At 50.8% G+C, this 22814-nt stretch overlaps 1 protein-coding gene across 1 annotated transcript in view; it reads right to left on the bottom strand.

The window, feature by feature from the left end:
- Positions 1–22814, bottom strand: part of phf21b (PHD finger protein 21B) — a 212883-nt gene that overhangs the window by 116670 nt on the left and 73399 nt on the right. Inside the window, exon 5 of the mRNA XM_060839457.1 lies at positions 6262–6519. Within this exon, the coding sequence (XP_060695440.1) occupies positions 6262–6519 (258 nt within the window). The remainder of the gene's footprint in view (positions 1–6261; positions 6520–22814) is intronic.

The raw sequence follows: 22814 nt of genomic DNA, 5'->3' as shown, positions 1-22814 counted from the left end.
GCCAACAGATTATTTGCTTCATTCATCAAAAAATATTTTACAAGGGACAACAATAATGATAGATGGTTACAGCACGGAGAGTGGTCATTCAACTCATCAAGCCCATGTCAGTCCTCTGCAAACACAGTTTAGCTTATCCTGCTTCTCGGTCCTTTTTCTGGTACCGTACCACTAATCTTCCCACCCGGTGTTTATCAAATTCTCCTCTGATGCTAAATTGCCCTGCAGTGTTCAAGGATGCACAAATTAGATGGATTAGCCATGGTAAATGTGTGGTTACAAAAACGTGTTGGGGAGCTGGGTCTCAGTAGGTTGCTCTTTGGAGGGTCAGTGTGGATCACTGGACTGAATGGCCTCTTTCCACATTGTAGTGATTCAATGATATCCTAAAAATCCATCGGTGCACTTTTCCAAAATTTATTTCTTATAGAAGCATACGTGCATTAATCTAGATCACCAATTTAAACTAATATTGACAGAAATACAGATGCCTTCATATGGTAAATATCTTGAATCGAATTTAATTTATTTTCATGTTTACTGAGGTACAGTGAAAAGCTTTGTCTTGCGAGCAATTCAGGCAAATCACAGAGTTAATTAGCATAGATAAGTAAATAATAGGTAAACGGTAGCAAAATCAAAAACAAAAACAAAGGTACAAGCGAAAATGCACATCCAGTCGAGACCAGATATCGTGGAGACAGTCTTGCAAAACAGCTTTGAGTGAACAGAACATTGAGTATTCTTTTTCAAAAGTTAAACAAGATAGTATCAAAGTAAACAGATGTGTGGTCCAATTGCTATAGCTATACAAGTTGTGCTGTCCTTCAAACTGTTTTTGCCATTTTTGTTGCTTTTCTTCAAACTGTATTAAAAGACAACTTAAAATCAGTTTAAATTAATAGATGTAAATGAGTTTATTTCTTGTCATGTTTTTTAAAAAAAATTCTGCCCTCCCTATAATCAAATGGTTTTTGTACCAAACACCAGTGTTTCCAACATCAATCCTGCACTGCAGCATCATCTGAACCTTCTGTTCGATTTTTCCCCACTCACTTTAAATTCAGATTTTACTCTGCCAACATTTAACTTCAACTTTTCTATCCTGAAAATCTGTTTTCCAGACTCATTCAAGAAATAGTCAGAGAGTGAGAAAGTGGGAGTGAGAAAAGTGAGGGGGAGAGAGAGAGAAAAAGAAAAAGAGAGAGAGAAACACCCATAAGGAAATGCAAGTTGAAGAGGGATAAACAGGGAGACAGAAAGTGCGTTGAATCGTCAGAAATGTATCTTTAAAAAGTTATTTAATGGTGTGAGGTAAAGAATTCAGTAAATTGCTCATGCAAACAACTTCTGGTCCATTTAACCTGATTTTTAAGGAAGTTGCACTAAAGTTAACATTCCAATCTTGTTGTTAGCCAACCATCCCAGGATGTTATTCTGCAGCTCATGGAATCAACCTAATATGGCCTATACCCTTCCCTATTACTCTTGCATTCAACCTTTCTTTCCCATTGTTAATTCACTGCGCTGCTCTTTTCTTCATTATTGCTCCTGAACTAGTCATAGTCTATGAATCTCAGCACCTTCCTATTTCTCCTGTTCTGTATTATACTCAACTTCTTGCAGCACAGATTACTCCACAATTTTCACTGCTTTCTTTTTTATTAGCTGGAAAATTTCACTTTATAAGTGCTTTCCAAAATACTTTTGATTGAACTATCCTATTATGTTTCAATAATAGCTATGATATTTCCTGCTCATTCTTATGATTTGAATAACAATTCACCCTATTATGTGTCCAAGAAGTTACTTTAACAACTTTACAGTCAGCCATCGTCCATCTATAAAACCTTGCTGGCTTCTTTAATGGCAAATCCCTGTAGCAATTTTAAAATAAATGCAGCAACTAAAATTTTGGACAAAGTTGACATAAAAAAAACAATATTTTCAAAGCAAACAACTTCAATTTCTCAACTAGTTCTACATTTCTTCTCGATAAAAAACTGCAATGCATCAAGGTACCCATGTATTAAAACAAAAATGCCTTACATCTCTTTCAAAATTTCAGGATGCCCCAAAACACTATGTAACGAAAGAAGCACTTTCTTTTGAAGTGTAGTCTTCATAGAAAAACAGTACCAACTTGTAGACAAACACATTGACTATTGATTATTATGACAGTCTCTGATGTTAGTTGAGATACATATTGATAGGGTAAAGGGTGACTTCGCATGACCAGCTAAGGAGCTTGGTTTGAAATATATCTGAAAGACTGCATTTTTAGCAGCACAGGATTCCTTCAGTATGACATTAGAGTTTCGGCCTTGGTTATGCGTTCAGGTCAGTACTCCAAAATTTATATTTTTCTTCGAATCAACAAATCTTTAACACGTAACATTTTAGTATAGCTTCTAGAATTAGCATTTTTTTAATATTGCGTAATTACTTGAAGGCTGAATTTTCTAAGTAGAAAGAAGGTAGTGAGATAACATAGGACACAAACATTTTTTTAATATATATTCTGGGACTATGGTAATCCTGGTAAGGACAGTATTTACTCCTGATCCTTTAAGATCATGATGATGGGTCACTTTTTGAACAACTTCATATGGTTAATTCATTTCCACAAATCTAATTGGTAGGTGGCAGGAAGGGGGTAGGTGTATGACCAAATCAGGATGATGAACAACCTTAAGGTCAAGGTTCTCCTATAAACCTGATGCCTTTGTCCTTTAAAGTGGAGAGATTGCAAGTTTGGGAAGTGCTCGCAAAGTATCCTATGGTGATTTACCATAATGTACCATGTTTGGAATATCAGTGTTTAACAGATGCAAGAAATAATTAAGTTCATGGATGAGAGGTTGGGTGATTAAATAAACTGCTCTGTCCTTGGGGTCAAGCTCCTAGGACTGTTGGTACAATTTTGCTTATTCAGCTAAGTGAAGGGCACTCCATTACATTCATACCTTGTGTGTTTTAGATAGTAGAGAGAGTTGAGAGTGTCAGGTGAGTTGGGAGGTGAGTCACTTAGTATCTGGCCTGCTCCAGTAGTCACAGTATTTACGTGGCTCTTCTACTGAGTTCCTTAACGTTGGTGACATCCTGGATTCTGACTGTGCGCAATTCAAAGATTAAAAAAGGTTAAGCTCCCAATCATTAGAGGTGGTCTTTGCCTGGAACTTAGTGTGCATATTAGTTGTCATTTATCATTCAAGCTTGGACATTGTCCAGATATTGCTGCATGTAACCATGGATTCCTTCTTCATTTAGAGAATTGCAAACAATCTAGAATCAATGCAATTGCTGGTAAATAGGTTATACATCTGAACTAATGGAGAAAAGTAATTGAAAATGAAGAACTGAAGATGGATTTAGGATGTAGTCCTGAAGTATCCTGCAGCAATGATTGAATTTCCCTCTCATTTATGTTTAGGTCAAAGCTGTAATGAGTTCTAGAGCCAAGGAGCTCTGCAGGATCCAAAATGAGCAACAGTGAACAGGGTATTGGAGAATATGTGCTCTTAGATGGAATATATCATCAGCAATTCTGTCACTTTGCTGACACAAAGAATAAAGAGAAATTGGCTGTATTGGACTGGACCTAATTTTTGTGAAGAGGATATACATGAGCAATCTTCTACATTTGTTGACAAACTTCAGTATTACAGCTGTGCTGAAATAGTTTAGGTTTTCATTCTTTCCAGTCCAGGTTCCCTATCCTTGCTCATTCTACTGCTTCTTCTATTAGAAAGTGATCAATGACATCTTTCTATTTGTGAGGGGTGTTCTATGAATATGGTTGCTGTGATATTTCTCAGGTAATTTGTTGTAATATTTTAAATTTATGTTAAAAAAATTAGCATTGGGCACTTCTTCCCAAATCATTCTTTACACTCTCGTTTCAGATGATTTTCAAGTCTTTAGAACGATGTGAAAAGTTTTGTTCTGCTGGATGCTAAGGTAAGTAATTAGGTTGTCTGCAGCTTCTGCCACAATTTTTTCCTAATATTCAAAGGTGCACCACTATACCATCATTTTTATCAGTTTATACCCTCTCATAGAATTCTAGTATAATGCGTTTATGGATGTCATTTCCTAAAAGCAAATGCAACAGAAGAAAAGCTTCTTTCATGCTCCACCACTATTGCACAATTAGGACAACATGAAAAGGAATGGTACAACATACATGACAATTTTCATTTTGCTCCTCATCACTTTCATGATAGTGAATTTTAGATGTGAATAAATAACTTCATTAAAATGCATTTAGAATACTTTTGAAAGAAATGTTAAATTATTTAATTATCCATCCAGTTGAAATTTGAAAGGCTGAAGAACTGATTTGCCAATAGATAATTAACAAAGGCTTAGTGTCATGCCTATCATATTTACAAGAATTTTTTGACAAGGTAAAAGGTAGAATAAACAAAGCATAAATGAATAAAATATATTTAGATTTTCAGAAGATATTTGATAACGTACCGCAGATTAGACTATTCAATAGGATATAGGCCCATGATGTTGGGAGGTTATATCGTAGGATGGATTGAGGATTGATTAACTAATGGCAGAGAATTAGAATAACGGGAACATTTTCAAGATAGCAAACTAATTAGAATGCAACAGGGATCAACACTGGGGCTACAATATTTGACAATTTGCATTTATCATTCAACAATGTATATGTTCTACAAACATGTTCACGGATGATTCAAAAATAGATGGGAAGGCAAGTGGTAGCAAGGGTCAAACAGTATACAGAGGGATAAACACAGATTAAACCAGTGGCTAAAATTTGGCAGGTGGAATATAATGTGGGAAAATGTGAGATCATGCACTTTAGCAGGAAGAATAGAATTGCCGAACATTATTTAAATAGAGAATACTGTCAACAGTTTTGGGCCATTATTTAAGTAAAAATATCTGGCATTGGAAGCAGTCCGGAGGAGGTATGGAGGGACTGTCTTATAAAAGAAATTGAGTAAATTCAGTCTGTGTTTATTGGAATTCAGAAGAAGAAATGACCTTATTAAAACAAAGAAGATTCGTGGGGAACTTGATAGGGTAGATGCTGAGCAGTTGCTTCCCTTTATTGGTGAGCCCAGGACCAGAGGGCATAATCTCCAAATAAGGGGTCACATATCTGAGACAAAGGTGAGGAGGAATTGCTCCACTCGGAGTCTGGAATTCTTTACAGCAACGGGCTAGAGAGGCTGGATCATTAAGTATATTCAAGGTCAAGACAGACAAGATTTTCAATCAGTAAGGGAAACTAGGGTTTTAGGGAAAAACTGGAAAGTGGAATTGAGGAATCTCAGATCAACAGTGATCTCACTAAATGGCAGAACAGACTTGAAGGGCTGAATGGACTCCTACACCTAATTCTAAATCTTATGGTCTTTGCTATCATAAGATACTTTTTAAAATGATGCCCTCTTAGTAAACAACAGATTTTTTTACATCAATGCTGCAACCCATTTGCCCAGCTCAAGAACTAATTGCTTGCTTTATAGTATGTTTACTAATGTTTGTTGGAAATTGGGGTTCTTTTAAAACTGGATTGCTCTGGCTTCTGTAACATGAGATCTCATTGAACTATCACAGCAGTTACTTGCTTTCTCCAAACCAAACAACTTCTAATTAACAAGATAAAAGGAAAGTGACCAAAAGAGCACCAACGCCAGTATACTCCACAAACTGACATTAAAGAACTGCACAGCACTATATTTATCCTATTATTAACCCAGTATTTAGGGAAAAACCTGTTACAAAAATAAATTAAAATTAACCTTCAAATGAAATTGGGCATGAGCAGTTGTCCCTTGTCCACAGGATTGAAAAATTCAAATGGGCGATTGACACAGTGTAAATCACCAGCCACTAAGAAGTGCACACCAGTGCTCAAGGACAGAAGGCAGGTCTTCATCAGGGAGCAATCAACTTCAGAATGAGAACCAGAACAAAACCCAGGAAAACGTTCCCGATGCATTGGCTAAACTATAGCATGCTGTCTTTACAATTTCAATGAGATCGACACATTCCATGGCAACTGTCACATCCCCGGGTGTACGTGAACAATAGTCAACTGTTACATGTTGCATACTTTAGTTATGGCTAATTAACTGACCTGTCATATCTAAACTTCTGTTTCTTCTTTAATAAAATTTCTGAAAATTCTGCAAAATGATCAACTTCCTATATTACCCAACTGCAGTCATGAACCTCCAAAATCTAAAGAATTTGTTCCCTGATTGAATCTACCTGTGAATTTGATGTTTCCGGTACTCTCCTTCCAGTGGAGTTCAAATTGCTCCCAGCTAGCTTGTTTGTTGTTTGGAGGTTAACTGGGGCCATCTGTGGAGGATCCGTGCTTGCCATCTTCTGTCCGTTAATATGTGCAGTTACCATGGTGATCGGATTCTTAGATGGCACCACTGAAATTGCTATGCTCTGGCTAGGTGCCTTGATGAGTGGAATAGGTTTGGTACTTCCAACAGGACAACTTCTTACAGCAAGCTTCTGAAAGAGAGAGAAAAAAAATAATTTATTGTTCAATGCAAACAATGTACATTAAATGGAAGAAAATGTAGAGAGAAAAAGTTGATTAATATAAATTTAATACTGAAAACATACACACACTGGTTTAATAATGAGATTTTCTGTAAACCAATAACAACACATTGCATATGCTTGACCCAAAATAAGAGAACCTCACAAATATTACAGAGGAGGAAGCGCTGGATGTCTTGAAATGCATAAAAATAGATAAAGCCCCAGGACCTGATCAGGTGTACCCTAGAACACTGTGGGAAGCTAGGGAAGTGATTGCTGGGCCTTTTAGTGAAATATTTATGCCATCAATAGTTACAGGTGAGGTGTCAGAAGACTGGAGGTTGGCTAACATGGTGCCACTGTTTAAGAAAGGTGGTAAGGACAAGCCAAGGAAGTATAGACCAGTGAGCCTGACGTCAGAGATGGGCAAATTGTTGGAAGAAATCGGAGGGACAGGATGTACATGTATTTGGAAAGGCAAGAACTGATTAGGGATAGTCAATATGGCTTTGTGCGTGGGAAATCATATCTCTCAAACATGATTGAGTTTTTTGAAGAAGTAACAAAGAGGATTGATGAGGGCAGAGCAGTAGATGTGATCTATATGGACTTCAGTAAGGCATTCGACAAGGTTTCCCATGGGAGTGGTGAGCAAGGTTAGATCTCATGGAATACAGGGAGAACTCGCCAATTGGATACAGAACTGGCTCAAAGGTAGATGACAGAGGGTAGTGGTGGAGGGTAGTTTTTCAGACTGGAGGCCTGTGACCAGTGGAGTGCCACAAGGATCGGTGTTGGGTCCACTACTTTTCGTCATTTACATAAATGATTTGGATGTGAGCTGAAGAGGTACAGTTGGTAAGTTTGCAGATGACACCAAAATTGGAGGTGTAATGAACAGCAAAAAAGGTTATCTCAGATTACAACAGGATCTTGACCAGATGGGCCAGTGGGCTGAGAAGTGGCAGATGGAGTTTATTTCAGATAAATGCGAGGTGCTGCATTTTGGGAAAGCAAATCTTTAGCAGGATTTATACACTTAATGGTAAGATCCCAGGGAGTGTTGCTGAACAAAGCTCCTTGAAAGTGGAGTCGCAGGTCGATAGGATAGTGAAGAACTCATTTGGTATGCTTTCCTTTATTGGTCAGAGTATTGAGTACAGGAATTGGGAGGTCATGTTGCGGCTGTACAGGACATTTCTTAAAGGCCACTGTTGGAATATTGCATGCAATTCTGGTCTCCTCCCTATCAGAAAGATGTTGCAAAACTTGAAAGGGTTCAGAAAAGATTTACAAGCATGTTGGAGGATTTGTGCTACAGGGAAATGCTAGACCAGGGAAATCTTTGCCCACTCTCCCAGCCTATTAACGTCCTTCTGCAGCCTCCCTGCTCCCTCAATACTACCTCCCCTCCACCTATCTTTATGTCATTTGCAAACCTCACAAAAATGCCGTCAGTTCCTTTATCCAGTTCATTAATGTGGAATGTGAATAGTTGCGGTTCCAACATGGACCCTTGCAGAACTCCACCAGTCACTGGCTTCCATCTGAAAAAGATCCCCGATCCCTCCTCACTGCCTTTTGCCAGTCAGCCAATCCTCCATCCATCCCAATATTTTGCCCCTAACACCATTGTTTTTTTACCTTGTGGCCTCCTGTGTGGCACCTTGTCAAAGGCCTTTTGGAAGTCCAAATAGATCCCATCCTTTGGCTGTTGTTTGTCTATCTTACTGTTACCTCTTCAAAAGAATTCTAACAGATTTATCAGGCACAACATCCCTTTGACAAAGCCATGCTGAGTCAGCCCTGTTTTACCATGCACTTCCAAGTACTCCCCACTCTCACCTTTAATAACACACTCTAAACTCTTACCCATGTCTGAGGCCAGGCTAACCAGCCTATAGTTTCCGGTCTTTTGCCTTCCTTCCTTCTTAAATAGTGCCATTACAGTAGCCATCTTCCAATCCTCTGGGACCCTCCCTGACTCCAGTGATTCCGGAAAGAGTACCAATGTCTCCACAATCTCTTCAGCCATTTCCTTCAGAACTCTGGGATGTAGCCCATCTGGTTCAAATGATTTATCCACCTTCAGACCTTGCAGCTTCCCTAGCACTTTCTCCTTAGCAATGGCCACTAATCTCACTTCTGTCCCCTGACTCTGGAAGTTCTGGGATGCTACTGCTCTTCCAATGTGAAAACTAATGCAAAGTTCCTATTCAGTTCCCCAATTTCATTGTTCTCCAGCCTCACTTTACAATGGTCTAATGTCCATTCTTGCCTCTCTACTTTTTGAGAAATCTAAACAAAACTCTTGCAATTTTCTTTTATATTACTAGCTAGCTAATTCATATATTTCATCATCTCACCTTTATTGCTTTTCAGGTACTCTTTTCTGGTTTTTGAAGGCTTCCCAATCACTCACTAATTTATGCCACGTTGCATGCTTTTTCCTGCCATTGTTCCTTAACTGTTTTCCCGGCTTGGTTTCCCTTCCAATTAATTCTGTTCAGTTCTACCCTCATACCTTTGTCATTTTACTGTTAATTAATGTAATTTTGTTTCATGCGGTTCCAGCTTCTCCCTATCAAACTCCAGGGATCACTGCCCCCTAACGGTCCATCACCTTCAATTTACCTTGGGCCATGCCTCACTCTGAGTATGATCCCTCCTTCCTGACCACGCAAAGCTTACTGATCTTAAAAACATATTTCTAAATTTTCAATCTTTCTTAACATACTTGTTTGGGATGCAAAACAAAAGTAGCATTACAGTGGAGTTCCCTTGAGATTTAGGGGCTTATGTACTATAGAGCAATGAATAAAGTAAAAAAGAAACTTGAAAATGCTCTTTAAATTTATAGTTCTAAGTTATGCTGCAGCAAAACAAATCCTTGATTAGAGAACTGCCCAGAGTTTTGGCAACCATACCACAGAAAGGATATATTTGGCCTTGGAAAACATTGCAATGCAGATTTTCCAGAACATCTATAGCTCTCCAAGGGAGAGTTTGTGAGGAAAGATTGCATAAACTAGGTTTATAATCCATGAAATGCAAATTTTAAGAGGTGACTTGATCAAAGCCAAGCCATTTCAAAAGCGAAATTAAACATTTATTTCTTTAACACTAAATGTGGAACTCTTCCATAAAAAGCCGTAGATACTAATTAATTTCACAATTTTAAATGAAGGACCGGCAGATTTGCTAGGCAAGTGTAGAAAGGATATGAAATCAAGGTAGATAGATGGACTTCAGATATGGATTAGGTAGCATCTCATTGAATGGAAGAACAAGCATGATTAACAATGAGCATTAAAGGTTGGTGTTAGTAACAGAAATTAGGTCCACTGGCATAAGGCGCACGCAACCAAGGCATGACAGACTCGGTTGGGGTGGGAGATCAAAATGGAGAAGAGTTTTAATGATCTGAAGTTGATAAACTCAATGGTAGGTTCTATAGGTAGGATGCATGCACGTGCTCAAGGGAGGGAGGGCGAGCGTGCGTGAGGGGGAGTCCTGGAGAGGAATCTGGGAGTGGGAGCGCGTGTGAGAGGGAGAAGGAGTTGGGGAAGTCCGGGAGAGGAGTCTGGCAGTGGGAGAGCGTGCAAGATGGAGAGGAAGAGGAAGTGCGGAAGCAGGAGTGGGAGACCAGGAGCGGGAGTGCGCAAGAGGGAGGGAGGGGACGTCCATGACTGGGAGTGCATGCAAGGGAGAGGGAGTCCGGGGGTAGGAAGGCACAGGCGCGCAAGAGGGACAGGATGTCCAGGAGCGACAGCGCACGCAGATGCAAGAGAGAGGGAGAGCCTGGGTGCGAGAGAGACAGGGAGTCTGACAGCAGAAGCGTGTACGCGAGAGAGGGAGACAGGGTCTGGGAGCGTGAGTGAGAGGAGGGGGGGGGGAAAGGGAGTCCAGGAGCGGGGGTGCGAGAGCGCACGCATGAGAGACAGCAAGCGTGCTCATGAGAGAGTGCGTGCATGAGAGAGCGCAAGAGCGAGTGAGCACAAGAGAGAGCGACAGAGCACAAGAGAGCAAGCACAGGAGCGAGAGAACGCGTGAAACAGCACAAGAGAGCACACAGCGAGAGAGAGAGAGCGAGAACCCGCGCATGAGAAGGAGATGGGAGCACGAGAGACAAAGAGAGAGAGGGAGAGAGACAGCACAAAGGAGAGACAGAAGAAAGAGTGAGGGCGAGAGAGAGGGCACGCAGGAGAGAGAGCGAGAGAGCGCAAGCACGAGAGAGAGCAGAGAGCACACGAGAGAGAGAGCAAGAGAGAGCGAGCAAGATAGGGGCACGAGAGAGAGAGCACGCGCGCACGAGAGAGAGAGAGCACGAGAGAGAGAGCACGAGAGAGGGGGCGAGGGCGAGCGGGGGTGCGGGGGGGGGGGGGGGTGAGGGGGGCAAGGGGGGGCGAGCGAGAGCGCGAGCAAGCGAGCCAGCGAGAGCTAGTGACCGCGAGAGAGAGGGCGAGAGAGAGAGAGCGCGAGCACGAGAAGGAGCGAGAGAGGGAGCACGAGAGAGGGAGCGAGAGCACGGGAGAGCGAGAGGGAGCACGAGAGAGCGCGCGAGAGCACGAGATAGAGAGAGAGTGCACGAGAGAGAGAGCGCGCGAGAGAGGGCGAGAGAGGGAGCGAGAGGGCAAGAGAGGGAGCACGAGAGAGAGAGCGAGCGAGCGCACGAGAGGGCGAGCAAAAGGGCGCGAGAGGGCGAGCACGAGAGAGCGCACGAGAGAGAGAGCGAGCGAGAGCGCACGAGAGAGAGAGCGAGCGAGAGCGCACGAGAGAGAGAGAACACGAGAGAGAGAGAGAACACGAGAGAGAGAGAGAGAACACGAGAGAGAGAGAGCTTACGAGAGCACGCGCGCATGAGAGAGCGAGCACGAGAGAGCGAGCACATGAGAGAGAGAGAGAGCACGAGAGAGAGAGAGAGAGCACGAGAGGGAGAGAGAGCACGAGAGGGAGAGCGCACGAGAGGGAGAGAGCGAGCCCGAGAGAGAGCGCACGAGAGAGAGAGAGGGAGCGCACGAGAGAGAGAGGGAGCGCACGAGAGAGAGAGAGGGAGCGCACGAGAGCGAGAGCGCCCGAGAGAGAGAGAGCACGAGAGAGAGAGAGCACGAGAGAGAGAGAGCACGAGAGAGAGAGAGAGCGCACACGAGAGAGAGAGAGCGCGCGCGAGAGAGAGGGAGCGAGCACGAGAGAGAGGGAGCGAGCACGAGAGAGAGGAAGCGAGCACGAGAGAGAGGGAGCGAGCACGAGAGAGAGGGAGTGAGAGAGCGGGCAAAAGCGGGTGCACGCACACACGAGAGAGCACGAGAGAGAGAGAGCATGAGTGCATGAGACAGAGAGAGAGCGCACGAGAGAGCACGAGAGAGAGAGAGCAGGAGGAGAGAGAGAGAGAACACGCGCGCACGAGAGAGAGCACGCGCGCACGAGAGACAGAGCACGAGAGAGAGAGCACACATGCACGAGAGAGAGAGAGCGCATGCGCGCACGAGAGGGAGAGCACGAGAGGGAGAGAGAGAGCGAGCACGAGAGAGAGGGAGAGGGCACGAGAGAGAGGGAGAGGGCACGAGAGAGCGCTAGCACGAGAGAGTGAGAGAGCACGAGAGAGAGCGCGAGTGAGAGAGCGGGCGAGAGCGGGCGCACGCACACACGAGAGCACGAGAGAGAGAGCATGAGTGCATGAGAGAGAGAGAGAGAGCGAGCGCACGAGAGAGAGAGCACGAGAGAGCGAGAGAGAGAACACGCGCGCACGAGAGAGAGAACGAGAGAGAGAGCACACACGCACGAGAGAGAGAGCGAGAGAGAGCGCATGCGCGCACGAGAGAGAGAGAGAGAGAGAGAGCACGAGAGGGAGGGCACAAGAGAGAGCGCTAGCACGAGAGAGAGAGCACGAGAGAGAGAGAGAGCCCGAGAGAGAGGGAGCGAGCACGAGAGAGAGCGAGTGAGAGAGCGGGCGAGAGCAGGCGCATGCACACATAGAGAGCACGAGAGAGAGCACGAGAGAGAGAGAGCACGAGAGAGAGAGAGAGAGAGCACGTGAGAAAGAGAGAGCACGGGAGAGAGAGAGCACGGGGGGGAGAGAGAGAGAGAGAGAGAGAGCACGGGAGAGAGAGAGAGAGCACGAGAGAGAGAGCACGAGAGAGAGAGCACGAGCGCACGAGAGGGAGAGCACAAGAGAGAGAGCACACACGCACGAGAGACAGCACGAGAGGGAGAAAGAGAGCGAGCACGAGAGAGGGGGAGAGGGCACGAGAGAGAGCGCTAGCATGAGAGAGAGAGCGCGCACGAGAGAGAGAGAGGGAGCGCACGAGAGTGAGAGCACCCGAGAGAGAGAGCGCGAGAGAGAGAGCACGAGAGAGAGAGAGCACGAGAGAGAGAGAGAGCACGAGAGAGAGAGAGAGAGCACGAGAGAGAGCGCGCGCGCGCGAGAGAGAGGGAGCGAGCACGAGAGAGAGGGAGCGAGAACGAGAGAGAGCGAGTGAGAGAGCGGGCGAGAGCGGGTGCACGCACACACAAGAGAGAGAGAGAGCGCATGAGTGCATGAGAGAGAGAGAGAGAGAGAGAGAGAGCGCGCACAAGAGGGAGAGAGAGAGCGCACAAGAGAGAGCACGAGGAGAGAGAGAGAACACGTGCGCACGAGAGAGAGAACACGTGCGCACGAGAGAGAGAACACGTGCGCACGAGAGAGCACACATGCACGAGAGAGAGAGAGCGCATGCGCACACGAGAGGGAGAGCACGAGAGGGAGAGAGAGAGCGAGCACAAGAGAGGGGGAGAGGGCACGAGAGAGAGGGAGAGGGCACGAGAGAGCGCTAGCACGAGCGAGAGCACGAGAGAGTGAGAGAGCACGAGAGAGAGCGCACGAGAAAGAGAGCGAGCACGAGAGAGAGCGAGCACGAGAAAGAGCGAGCGAGCACGAGAGAGCGAGTGAGAGAGCGGGCGCACGCACACATGAGAGCACGAGAGAGAGAGCATGAGTGCATGAGAGAGAGAGAGAGAATGCGAGCGCACGAGAGAGCACGAGAGAGAGAGAGAGCGAGAGAGAGCGCATACGCGCACGAGAGAGAGGGAGAGAGGGGGAGAGGGCACAAGAGAGAGCGCTAGCACGAGAGAGAGAGTGCGCACGAGAGAGAGCGCGCACAAGAGAGAGAGAGCACGAGAGAGAGAGAGCACGAGAGAGAGAGAGCACGAGAGAGAGAGAGCACGAGAGAGAGCGCGAGCCCGAGAGAGAGCGCGAGCCCGAGAGAGAGGGAGCGAGCACGAGAGAGAGGGAGCGAGCACGAGAGAGAGCGAGTGAGAGAGCGGGCGAGAGCAGGCGCACGCACACAGAGAGCACGAGAGAGAGAGAGAGAGCGCGCACAGGAGAGAGAGAGAGAGAGCACGGGAGAAAGAGAGAGCACGGGAGAGAGAGAGAGAGCACGGGAGAGAGAGAGAGAGCACGAGAGAGAGAGAGAGAGAGCGGGCGAGAGCAGGCGCACGCACACAGAGAGCACGAGAGAAGAGAGAGAGAGAGCGCACGGGAGAGAGAGAGAGCACGGGAGAGAGAGAGAGAGAGCGCACGGGAGAGAGAGAGAGAGCACGGGAGAGAGAGAGAGAGAGAGCACGAGAGAGAGAGAGAGAGAGAGCACGAGAGAGAGAACACGTGCGCACGAGAGAGAGAGCACACACGCACGAGAGAGAGCGCTAGCATGAGAGAGAGAGCGCGCACGAGAGAGAGAGCGCGCGCGAGAGAGAGGGAGCGCGCGCGAGAGAGAGGGAGAGGGAGCGAGAGAGAGGGAGAGGGAGCGAGAGAGAGGGAGCGCGCGCGAGAGAGAGGGAGCGCGCGCGAGAGAGAGGGAGCGAGCACGAGAGAGAGCGAGTGAGAGAGCGGGCGCACGCACGCACGAGAGAGCACAAGAGAGAGAGAGCATGAGTGCATGAGAGAGAGAGCACGAGAGGGAGAGAGCACGAGAGAGACAGAGAGAGAGAGAGCGCGCACGAGAGAGAAAGAGAGAGCGCACGAGAGAGAGAGCGCACGAGAGAGAGAGAGAGAGAACACGCGCGCACGAGAGAGCGAGCGAGATAGATAGCACGAGAGAGAGAGCACACACGCACGAGAGAGAGAGAGAGCGCGCATGCGTGCACGAGAGAGAAAGAGCACGAGAGGGAGAGGGCACGAGAGAGAGAGCGAGCCCGAGAGTGAGAGCGCACGAGAGAGAGAGTGAGAGTGCCCGAGAGAGAGAGAGTGCACGAGAGAGAGAGAGAGCGCGCGCATGCGTGCACGAGAGAGAAAGAGCACGAGAGGGAGAGGGCACGAGAGAGAGAGCGAGCCCGAGAGTGAGAGCGCACGAGAGAGAGAGAGTGAGAGCGCCCGAGAGAGAGAGAGTGCACGAGAGAGAGAGAGAGAGAGCACACGAGAGAGAGAGAGAGCGCACGAGAGAGAGAGAGAGCGCACGAGAGAGAGAGAGAGAGAGCGCGCGCGAGAGAGAGGGAGCGCACGAGAGAGAGAGGGAGCGCACGAGAGAGAGAGGGAGCGCACGAGAGAGAGAGGGAGCGCACGAGAGAGAGAGGGAGCGCACGAGAGAGAGAGGGTGCGCACACGAGAGAGAGAGGGAGCGCACACGAGAGAGAGAGGGAGCGCGCGCGAGAGAGAGGGAGCGCGCGCGAGAGAGAGGGAGCGCGCGCGAGAGAGAGGGAGCGCGCGCGAGAGAGAGGGAGCGCGCGCGAGAGAGAGGGAGCGCGCGCGAGAGAGAGGGAGCGCGCGCGAGAGAGAGGGAGCGCGCGCGAGAGAGAGGGAGCGAGCACGAGAGAGAGGGAGCGAGCACGAGAGAGAGCGAGTGAGAGAGTGGGCGAGAGCGGGTGCACGCACACACGAGAGAGAGAGAGAGCATGAGTGCATGAGAGACAGAGAGAGAGAGAGCACGAGAGAGAGAGAGAGAGCGCTCAAGAGAGAGCACGCGCGCACGAGAGAGAGAGCACGCACGCACGAGAGAGAGAGCACGCGCGCACGAGAGAGAGAGAGCGCATGCGCGCACGAGAGGGAGAGAGAGAGCGAGCACGAGGGAGAGGGCACGAGAGAGCGCTAGCACGAGAGAGAGCACGAGAGAGAGAGAGCACGAGAGAGTGAGAGCGCACGAGAGTGAGAGCGCACGAGAGAGAGAGCGAGCACGAGAAAGAGTGAGCGAGCACGAGAGAGCGGGCGAGAGCGGGCGCACACACACGAGAGCACGAGAGAGAGAGAGAGCATGAGTGCATGAGAGAGAGAGCGAGCGCACGAGAGAGAGAAGACGCGCGCACGAGAGAGAGAGAACGAGAGAGAGAGCACATACGCACGAGAGAGAGAGAGCACGAGAGAGAGAGCACGAGAGGGAGAGAGAGGGAGAGGGCACGAGGGAGAGGGCACAAGAGAGAGCGCTAGCACGAGAGAGAGAGAAAGCACGAGAGAGAGAGAGCGCGCACGAGAGAGAGAGCACGAGAGAGAGAGAGAGCACGAGAGAGAGAGCACGAGAGAGAGAGAGAGCACGAGAGAAAGAGAGAGCACGAGAGAAAGAGAGAGCACGGGAGAAAGAGAGAGCACGGGAGAAAGAGAGAGAGAGAGCACGAGAGAGAGCACGAGAGAGAGAGCATGCGTGCACGAGAGAGAGAGCACAAGAGAGAGCACGAGAGAGAGAGCATGCGTGCACGAGAGAGAGAGCACAAGAGAGAGAGCACGAGAGGGAGAGCACGAGAGGGAGAAAGAGAGCGAGCACGAGAGAGAGGGAGAGGGCACGAGAGAGAGCGCTAGCATGAGAGAGCGCGCACGAGAGAGCGCGCGCACGAGAGAGAGAGCGAGAGCGCCCGAGAGAGAGAGAGCGCGAGAGAGAGAGAGAGAGCGCACGACAGAGAGGGAGAGCACGAGAGAGAGAGAGCGCGCGCAAGAGAGAGAGAGCGCGCGCAAGAGAGAGGGAGCGAGCACGAGAGAGAGGGAGCGAGCACGAGAGAGAGGGAGCGAGCACGAGAGAGAGGGAGCGAGCACGAGAGAGAGGGAGCGAGCACGAGAGAGAGCGAGTGAGAGAGCGGGCGAGAGCAGACGCACGCACACATAGAGAGCACGAGAGAGAGAGAAAGCACGAGAGAGAGAGAGAGCGCACGAGAGAGAGCACGAGAGAGAGAGAGCACGAGAGAGAGAGAGAGCACGAGAGAGAGAGAGAGCACGAGAGAAAGAGCGAGCACGGGAGAAAGAGAGAGCACGGGAGAAAGAGAGAGAGAGAGCACGAGAGAGAGCACGAGAGAGAGAGCATGTGTGCACGAGAGAGAGAGCACAAGAGAGAGAGCACACACGCACGAGAGAGAGCACGAGAGGGAGAGCACGAGAGGGAGAAAGAGAGCGAGCACGAGAGAGAGGGAGAGGGCACGAGAGAGCGCGAGCGCACGAGAGAGAGAGAGCACGAGAGAGAGAGAGAGAGAGAGCGCACGACAGAGAGCGCGCGCAAGAGAGAGAGAGCGCGCGCGAGAGAGTGAGAGCGCGCGCGAGAGAGTGAGAGCGCGCGCGAGAGAGTGAGAGCGCGCGCGAGAGAGAGAGAGCGAGCGCGAGAGAGAGAGAGCGAGCGCGAGAGAGAGAGAGAGAGCGAGCGCGAGAGAGAGAGAGCGAGCGCGAGAGAGAGGGAGCGAGCGCGAGAGAGAGGGAGCGAGCACGAGAGAGAGGGAGCGAGCACGAGAGAGCGGGCGAGAGCGGGTGCACGCACGCACGTGAGAGCACAAGAGAGAGAGAGAGCATGAGTGCATGAGAGAGAGAGAGAGAGAGCACGAGAGAGAGAGAGAGAGAGAGAGAGCGCGCATGAGAGAGAAAGAGAGCGCACGAGAGAGAGAGAGCGCACGAGAGAGAGGGAGAGGGCACGAGAGAGAGCGCTAGCATGAGAGAGCGCACGAGAGAGAGAGAGAGCACGAGAGAGAGAACACGCGCGCACGAGAGAGAGAGAGAGAGAGAGCGCGCATGCGTGCACGAGAGAGAGAGAGCACACGAGAGAGAGGGAGAGGGCACGAGAGAGAGAGCGAGCGAGCACGAGAGAGCGAGTGAGAGAGCGGGCGCACGCACACACGAGAGAGCACGAGAGAGAAAGAGAGCATGAGTGCATGAGAGAGAGAGAGAGAGAGAGAGCACGAGAGGGAGAGAGCACGAGAGAGAGAGAGCGAGCGCACGCGCGCACGAGAGGGAGAGAGAGAGGGAGAGGGCACAAGAGAGAGCGCTAGCACGAGAGAGAGAGAGAGCATGAGAGAGAGAGAGCGAGCGAGCCCGAGAGAGAGGGAGCTAGCACGAGAGAGAGGGAGTGAGAGCGCGGGCGAGAGCGGGCGCACGCATACATAGAGAGCACAAGAGAGAGAGAGCATGAGAGAGCGAGAGCGCCCGAGAGAGAGAGCACGAGAGAGAGAGAGAGAGAGCGCACGAGAGAGAGAGAGAGAGCGCGCACGCAAGAGAGAGAGAGCACGCACGCAAGAGAGAGGGAGCGAGCACGAGAGAGAGGGAGCGAGAGCGGGCGCACGCACGCACGAGAGAGAGAGAGCATGAGTGCATGAGAGAGAGAGAGAACACAAAAGGGAGAGAGCACGAGAGAGAAAGAGAGCGCGCACGAGAGAGAAAGAGCGCACGAGAGAGAGCACGAGAGAGAGAGAGAGCGCCCGAGAGAGAGAGAGAGCGCCCGAGAGAGAGAGAGCACGAGAGAGAGAGAGCACGAGAGAGAGAGAGCACGAGAGAGAGAGAGAGAGAGAGCACGAGAGAGAGAGCGCGCGCGCAAGAGAGAGGGAGCGAGCACGAGAGAGAGGGAGCGAGCACGAGAGAGAGGGGGCGAGCACGAGAGAGAGGGGGCGAGCACGAGAGAGAGGGAGCGAGAGCAGGCGCATGCACGCACGAGAGAGAGAGAGCATGAGTGCATGAGAGAGAGAGAGAGAGCACGAAAGGGAGAGAGCACGAGAGAGAGAGCGCGCGCACGAGAGAGAAAGAGAGCACGAGAGAGAGCACGAGAGAGAGAACACGCGCGCACGAGAGAGAGAGCGAGATAGAGAGCACGAGAGAGAGAGCACACACGCACGAGAGAGAGAGAGAGAGCACGAGAGGGAGAGGGCACGAGAGAGAGAGCGCACGAGAGAGAGAGAGAGCTTACGAGAGCACGCGCGCATGAGAGAGAGAGAGCACGAGAGAGAGAGCGCGTACGAGAGGGAGAGCGAGCACGAGGGAGAGAGCGAGCACGAAGGAGAGAGAGCGAGCATGAGGGAGAGAGAGCGCACGAGAGAGAGAGCTTACGAGAGAGAGAGCTTACGAGAGAGAGCACGAGAGCACGCGTGCATGAGAGCGAGAGAGAGCACGAGAGAGAGAGCACACGAGAGCGCGAGCGAGAGAGCGAGCACAAGAGAGTGCGGGAGGGCGAGAGAGTGAGAGCAGGTGAGAGAGAGCAGGCGAGTGGCAGGCGAGTGACAGCAGGTGTGTGCGTGAGAGAGAGAAAGCAGGTGAGAGCGAGAGTGAGCAGGCGAGAGAGTGAGAGAGAGAGAACGAGCAGGCGAGAAGGGGGGGGGAAAGAGAGAGTGTGTGAGAGAGAGAAAGAGAAAGCAGGCGAGAGAGAGCGAGCGAGCGAGAGCGCAGGCAAGAGAGAGCAGGCGAGTGACAGCAGGTATGTGTGTGTGAGAGAGAGAGAGAAGGCGAGAGAGAGAGAGAGAGAAAGGCGAGAGAGAGAGAAGGCGAGAGAGAGAGAGAGGGAGAGGGCGAGGGGGAGAGGGGGAGAGGGAGAGGGGGAGAGAAGGCGAGAGAGAGCAAGCGAGAGAGACAGCACGACAAGAGCGAGAGCGCTGGCAGGAGAGAGAGCAAGAGCAGCGAGAGAGTAAGAGAGAGAGCGAGATAGAGCAGGTGAGTGACAGCAGGTGTGTGCGAGAGAGACAGCAGGCGAGAGCACGAGAGAGCAGGCGAGAGCCAGCAGGTGTGTGTGAGAGAGAGAGAGGGCGAGAGAGAGAGAGAGAGAGAGAGAGAAGGCGAGAGAGAGGGCAGGAGGGGGCGAGAGAGAGGGCGGGAGGGGGAGAGAGAGAGAGAGGGCGGAGAGAGAGAGAGAGAGGGTGAGAGATCGCAGGCGAGAGAGATCGCAGGTGAGAGAGTGAGCAGACGAGTGACAACAGGTGTGTGTGAGAGAGAGAGAGAGCAGGTGAGAGCGAGAGTGAGCAGGTGAGAGAGCGCGCAGGTGAGAAAGAGAGAACACGCAGGCGAGTGGGAGAGAGCTAGAGCGCAGGCGAGAAAGAGAGAACGAGCAGGCGAGAGGGAGAGAGTGAGAGAGCAGGCGAGAGAAAGAGAGTGAGCAGGCGAGAAAGAGGGAGAGAGGTGAGAGAGCAGGCGAGAGAGAGAGAGAACAAGCAAGCGAGAGACAGAGAGAGCAAGAAAGCACACAGGCGAGAGAGAGAGAGCAGGCGAGAGAGAGAACAGGCAGGAGAGAGAACAGGCAGGAGAGAGACAGCGCGAGTGAGAAAGCAGGCGAGAGAGAGAGAGAAGCAGGCGAGAAAGAGGGAGAGAGGTGAGAGAGAGAGAGAGAGAGAGAGAGAGAGAGAGAGAGCAGGCAAGAGACAGAGAGAAAGAACGAGCAGGCGAGAGAGAGAGAGCAGGCGAGAGAGAGAGAACAAGCAAGCGAGAGACAGAGAGAAGCAGGCGAGTGAGAGAGAAGGTGAGAGAGAGCGAGCAGATGAGCGAGAGCAAGAGCAGGCGAGAGAGAGCAGGCGAGAGACAGAAAGCGAGAGAGAGAGCGCGCGTGCAGGCGAGAGCGCGCGCAGGCGAGAGAGAGAGCAGGCAAGAGCGTAAGAGAGAGAGAGAGAGCAGGTGAGTGACAACAGGTGTGAGCGAGAGAGAGAGCAGGTGAGAGCGAGAGTGAGCAGGCGAGAGAGTGTGAGAGAGAGAGAGAACGAGCAGGCGGGGGGGGGGAAGAGAGAGAGAGAAGGCGAGAGAAAGAGAGTGAGCAGGCGAGAAAGAGGGAGAGAGGTGAGAGAGCAGGCGAGAGAGAGAGAGAACAAGCAAGCGAGAGACAGAGAGAGCGAGAAAGCACGCAGGCGAGAGAGAGAGAGCAGGCGAGAGAGAGAGAGCAGGCGAGAGAGAGAACAGGCAGGAGAGAGAGAGCGCGAGTGAGAAAGCAGGCGAGAGAGTGAGAGAGAAGCAGGCAAGAGACAGAGAGAAAGAACGAGCAGGCGAGAGAGAGAGAAGCAGGCGAGAGAGAGAGAAGCAGGCGAGAGAGAGAGAAGCAGGCGAGAGAGAGAGAGAGCAGGCGAGAGAGAGAGAGAGCAGGCGAGAGAGAGAGAACAAGCAAGCGAGACACAGAGAGAAGCAGGCGAGTGAGAGAGAAGGTGAGAGAGAGCGAGCAGATGAGCGAGAGCAGGCGAGAGAGAGCAGGCGAGAGACAGAAAGCGAGAGAGAGAGCGCGCGTGCAGGCGAGAGAGAGAGAGAGAGCAGGCAAGAGCGTAAGAGAGAGAGAGCAGGTGAGTGACAACAGGTGTGAGCGAGAGAGAGCGAGCAGGTGAGAGCGAGAGTGAGCAGGCGAGAGAGTGTGAGAGAGAGAGAGAACGAGCAGGCGGGGGGGGGGAAAGAGAGAGAGAAGGCGAGAGAGAGAGAGGAGGCGAGAGAGAGAGAGAGAGGGAGAGGAGGCGAGAGAGAGAGCGAGAGAGAGAGAAAGAGCAGGCGAGAGGGAGAGAGTGAGAGAGCAGGCGAGAGAAAGAGAGTGAGCAGGAGAGAAAGAGGGAGAGAGGTGAGAGAGCAGGCAAGAGAGAGAGAGAACAAGCAAGCGAGAGACAGAGAGAGCGAGAAAGCACGCAGGCGAGAGAGAGAGAGAGCAGGCGAGAGAGAGAGAGAGCAGGCGAGAGAGAGAGAGAGCAGGCGAGAGAGAGCAGGCGAGAGAGAGAGAGCAGGCGAGAGAGAGAGAGAGCAGGCGAGAGAGAGAGAGAGCAGGCGAGAGAGAGAGAGAGCAAGCAAGCGAGAGACAGAGAGAAGCAGGCGAGTGAGACAGAAGGTGAGAGAGAGCGAGCAGATGAGCGAGAGACAGAAAGCGAGAGAGAGCGCGCGCAGGCGAGAGAGAGAGAGAGCAGGCAAGAGCGTAAGAGAGAGAGAGAGAGAGCAGGTGAGTGACAACAGGTGTGAGCGAGAGAGAGAGAGCAGGTGAGAGCGAGAGTGAGCAGGCGAGAGAGTGTGAGAGAGAGAGAGAGAACGAGCAGGCGAGGGGGGGGGAAAGAGAGAGAGAGAGAGAGAGAGAGGAGGCGAGAGAGAGAGAGGAGGCGAGAGAGAGAGAGGAGGCGAGAGAGAGAGAGAGAGAGAAAGCGAGAGAGAGAGAGAGAGAGGAGGCGAGAGAGAGAGGAGGCGAGAGAGAGAGCGAGAGAGAGAGCGAGAGAGAGAGAGAGAGAGAGAAAGAGCAGGCGTGAGAGAGAGAGAAGGCGAGAGAGAGAGAAAAAGCAGGAGAGCGAGCGAGAGAGTGAGAGAGAGAGCAGGCGAGTAACAACAGGTGTGTGCGAGAGAGAGCAGGTGAGAGCGAGAGTGAGCAGGCGAGAGAGCGTGCAGGTGAGAAATAGAGAGAACGTGCAGGCGAGAAATAGAGAGAACGTGCAGGCGAGAAAGGGAGAGAACGAGCGGGCGAGAGAGAGAGTGAGAGCGCAGACGAGAAAGAGAGAGAATGAGCAGGCGAGAGGGAGAGAGCGAGAGAGAGAGAGCGCGCAGGCGAGAGAGTAAGAGAGAGCAGGCGAGTGACAGCAGGTGTGTGAGACAGAGATAGAGAGCGAGAGAGAGCAGGTGAGAGCGAGAGTGAACAGGTGAGAGAGTGAGAGAGAGAGAGAGAACGAGCAGGCGGGGGGGGGGAAGAGAGAGAGAGAAAGAGAGAGAGAGAACAAGCAAGCGAGCGACAGAGAGAAGCAGGCGAGAGAGAGAGAAGGTGAGAGAGAGGGAGCAGATGAGAGAGAGCAGGCGAGAGAGAGAGCAGACGAGAGACAGAAAGCGAGAGAGAGAGCGCGCGCGCGAGAGAGAGAGAAGCAGGCAAGAGAGAGAAGCAGGCGAGAGACAAAGCGAGAGAGAGCGCGCGCAGGCAAGAGAGCGCGCAAGCGAGAGAGAGAGCGAGAGAGAGGGAAAGCGAAAGAGACAGAGAGAGAGAGAGCGCAAGCAGGCGAGAGAGAGAGAGCGCGCGGGCGCGCAGGCGAGAGACAGAGAGAGCGCGCAAGCAGGCGAGAGACAGAGAGAGAGAGAGAGAGCGAGCGAGAGCGCGCAGGCGAGAGAGCGCGCGAGCAGGCGAGAGAGCGCGCGAGCAGGCGAG

The sequence above is a fragment of the Hemiscyllium ocellatum genome, chromosome 19 (assembly GCF_020745735.1).
Source record: "Hemiscyllium ocellatum isolate sHemOce1 chromosome 19, sHemOce1.pat.X.cur, whole genome shotgun sequence".
Lineage (NCBI taxonomy): Eukaryota > Metazoa > Chordata > Chondrichthyes > Orectolobiformes > Hemiscylliidae > Hemiscyllium > Hemiscyllium ocellatum.
The sequence above is the reverse complement of the archived record's forward strand: the minus strand, read 5'-3'. Positions and strand labels throughout refer to the sequence as shown.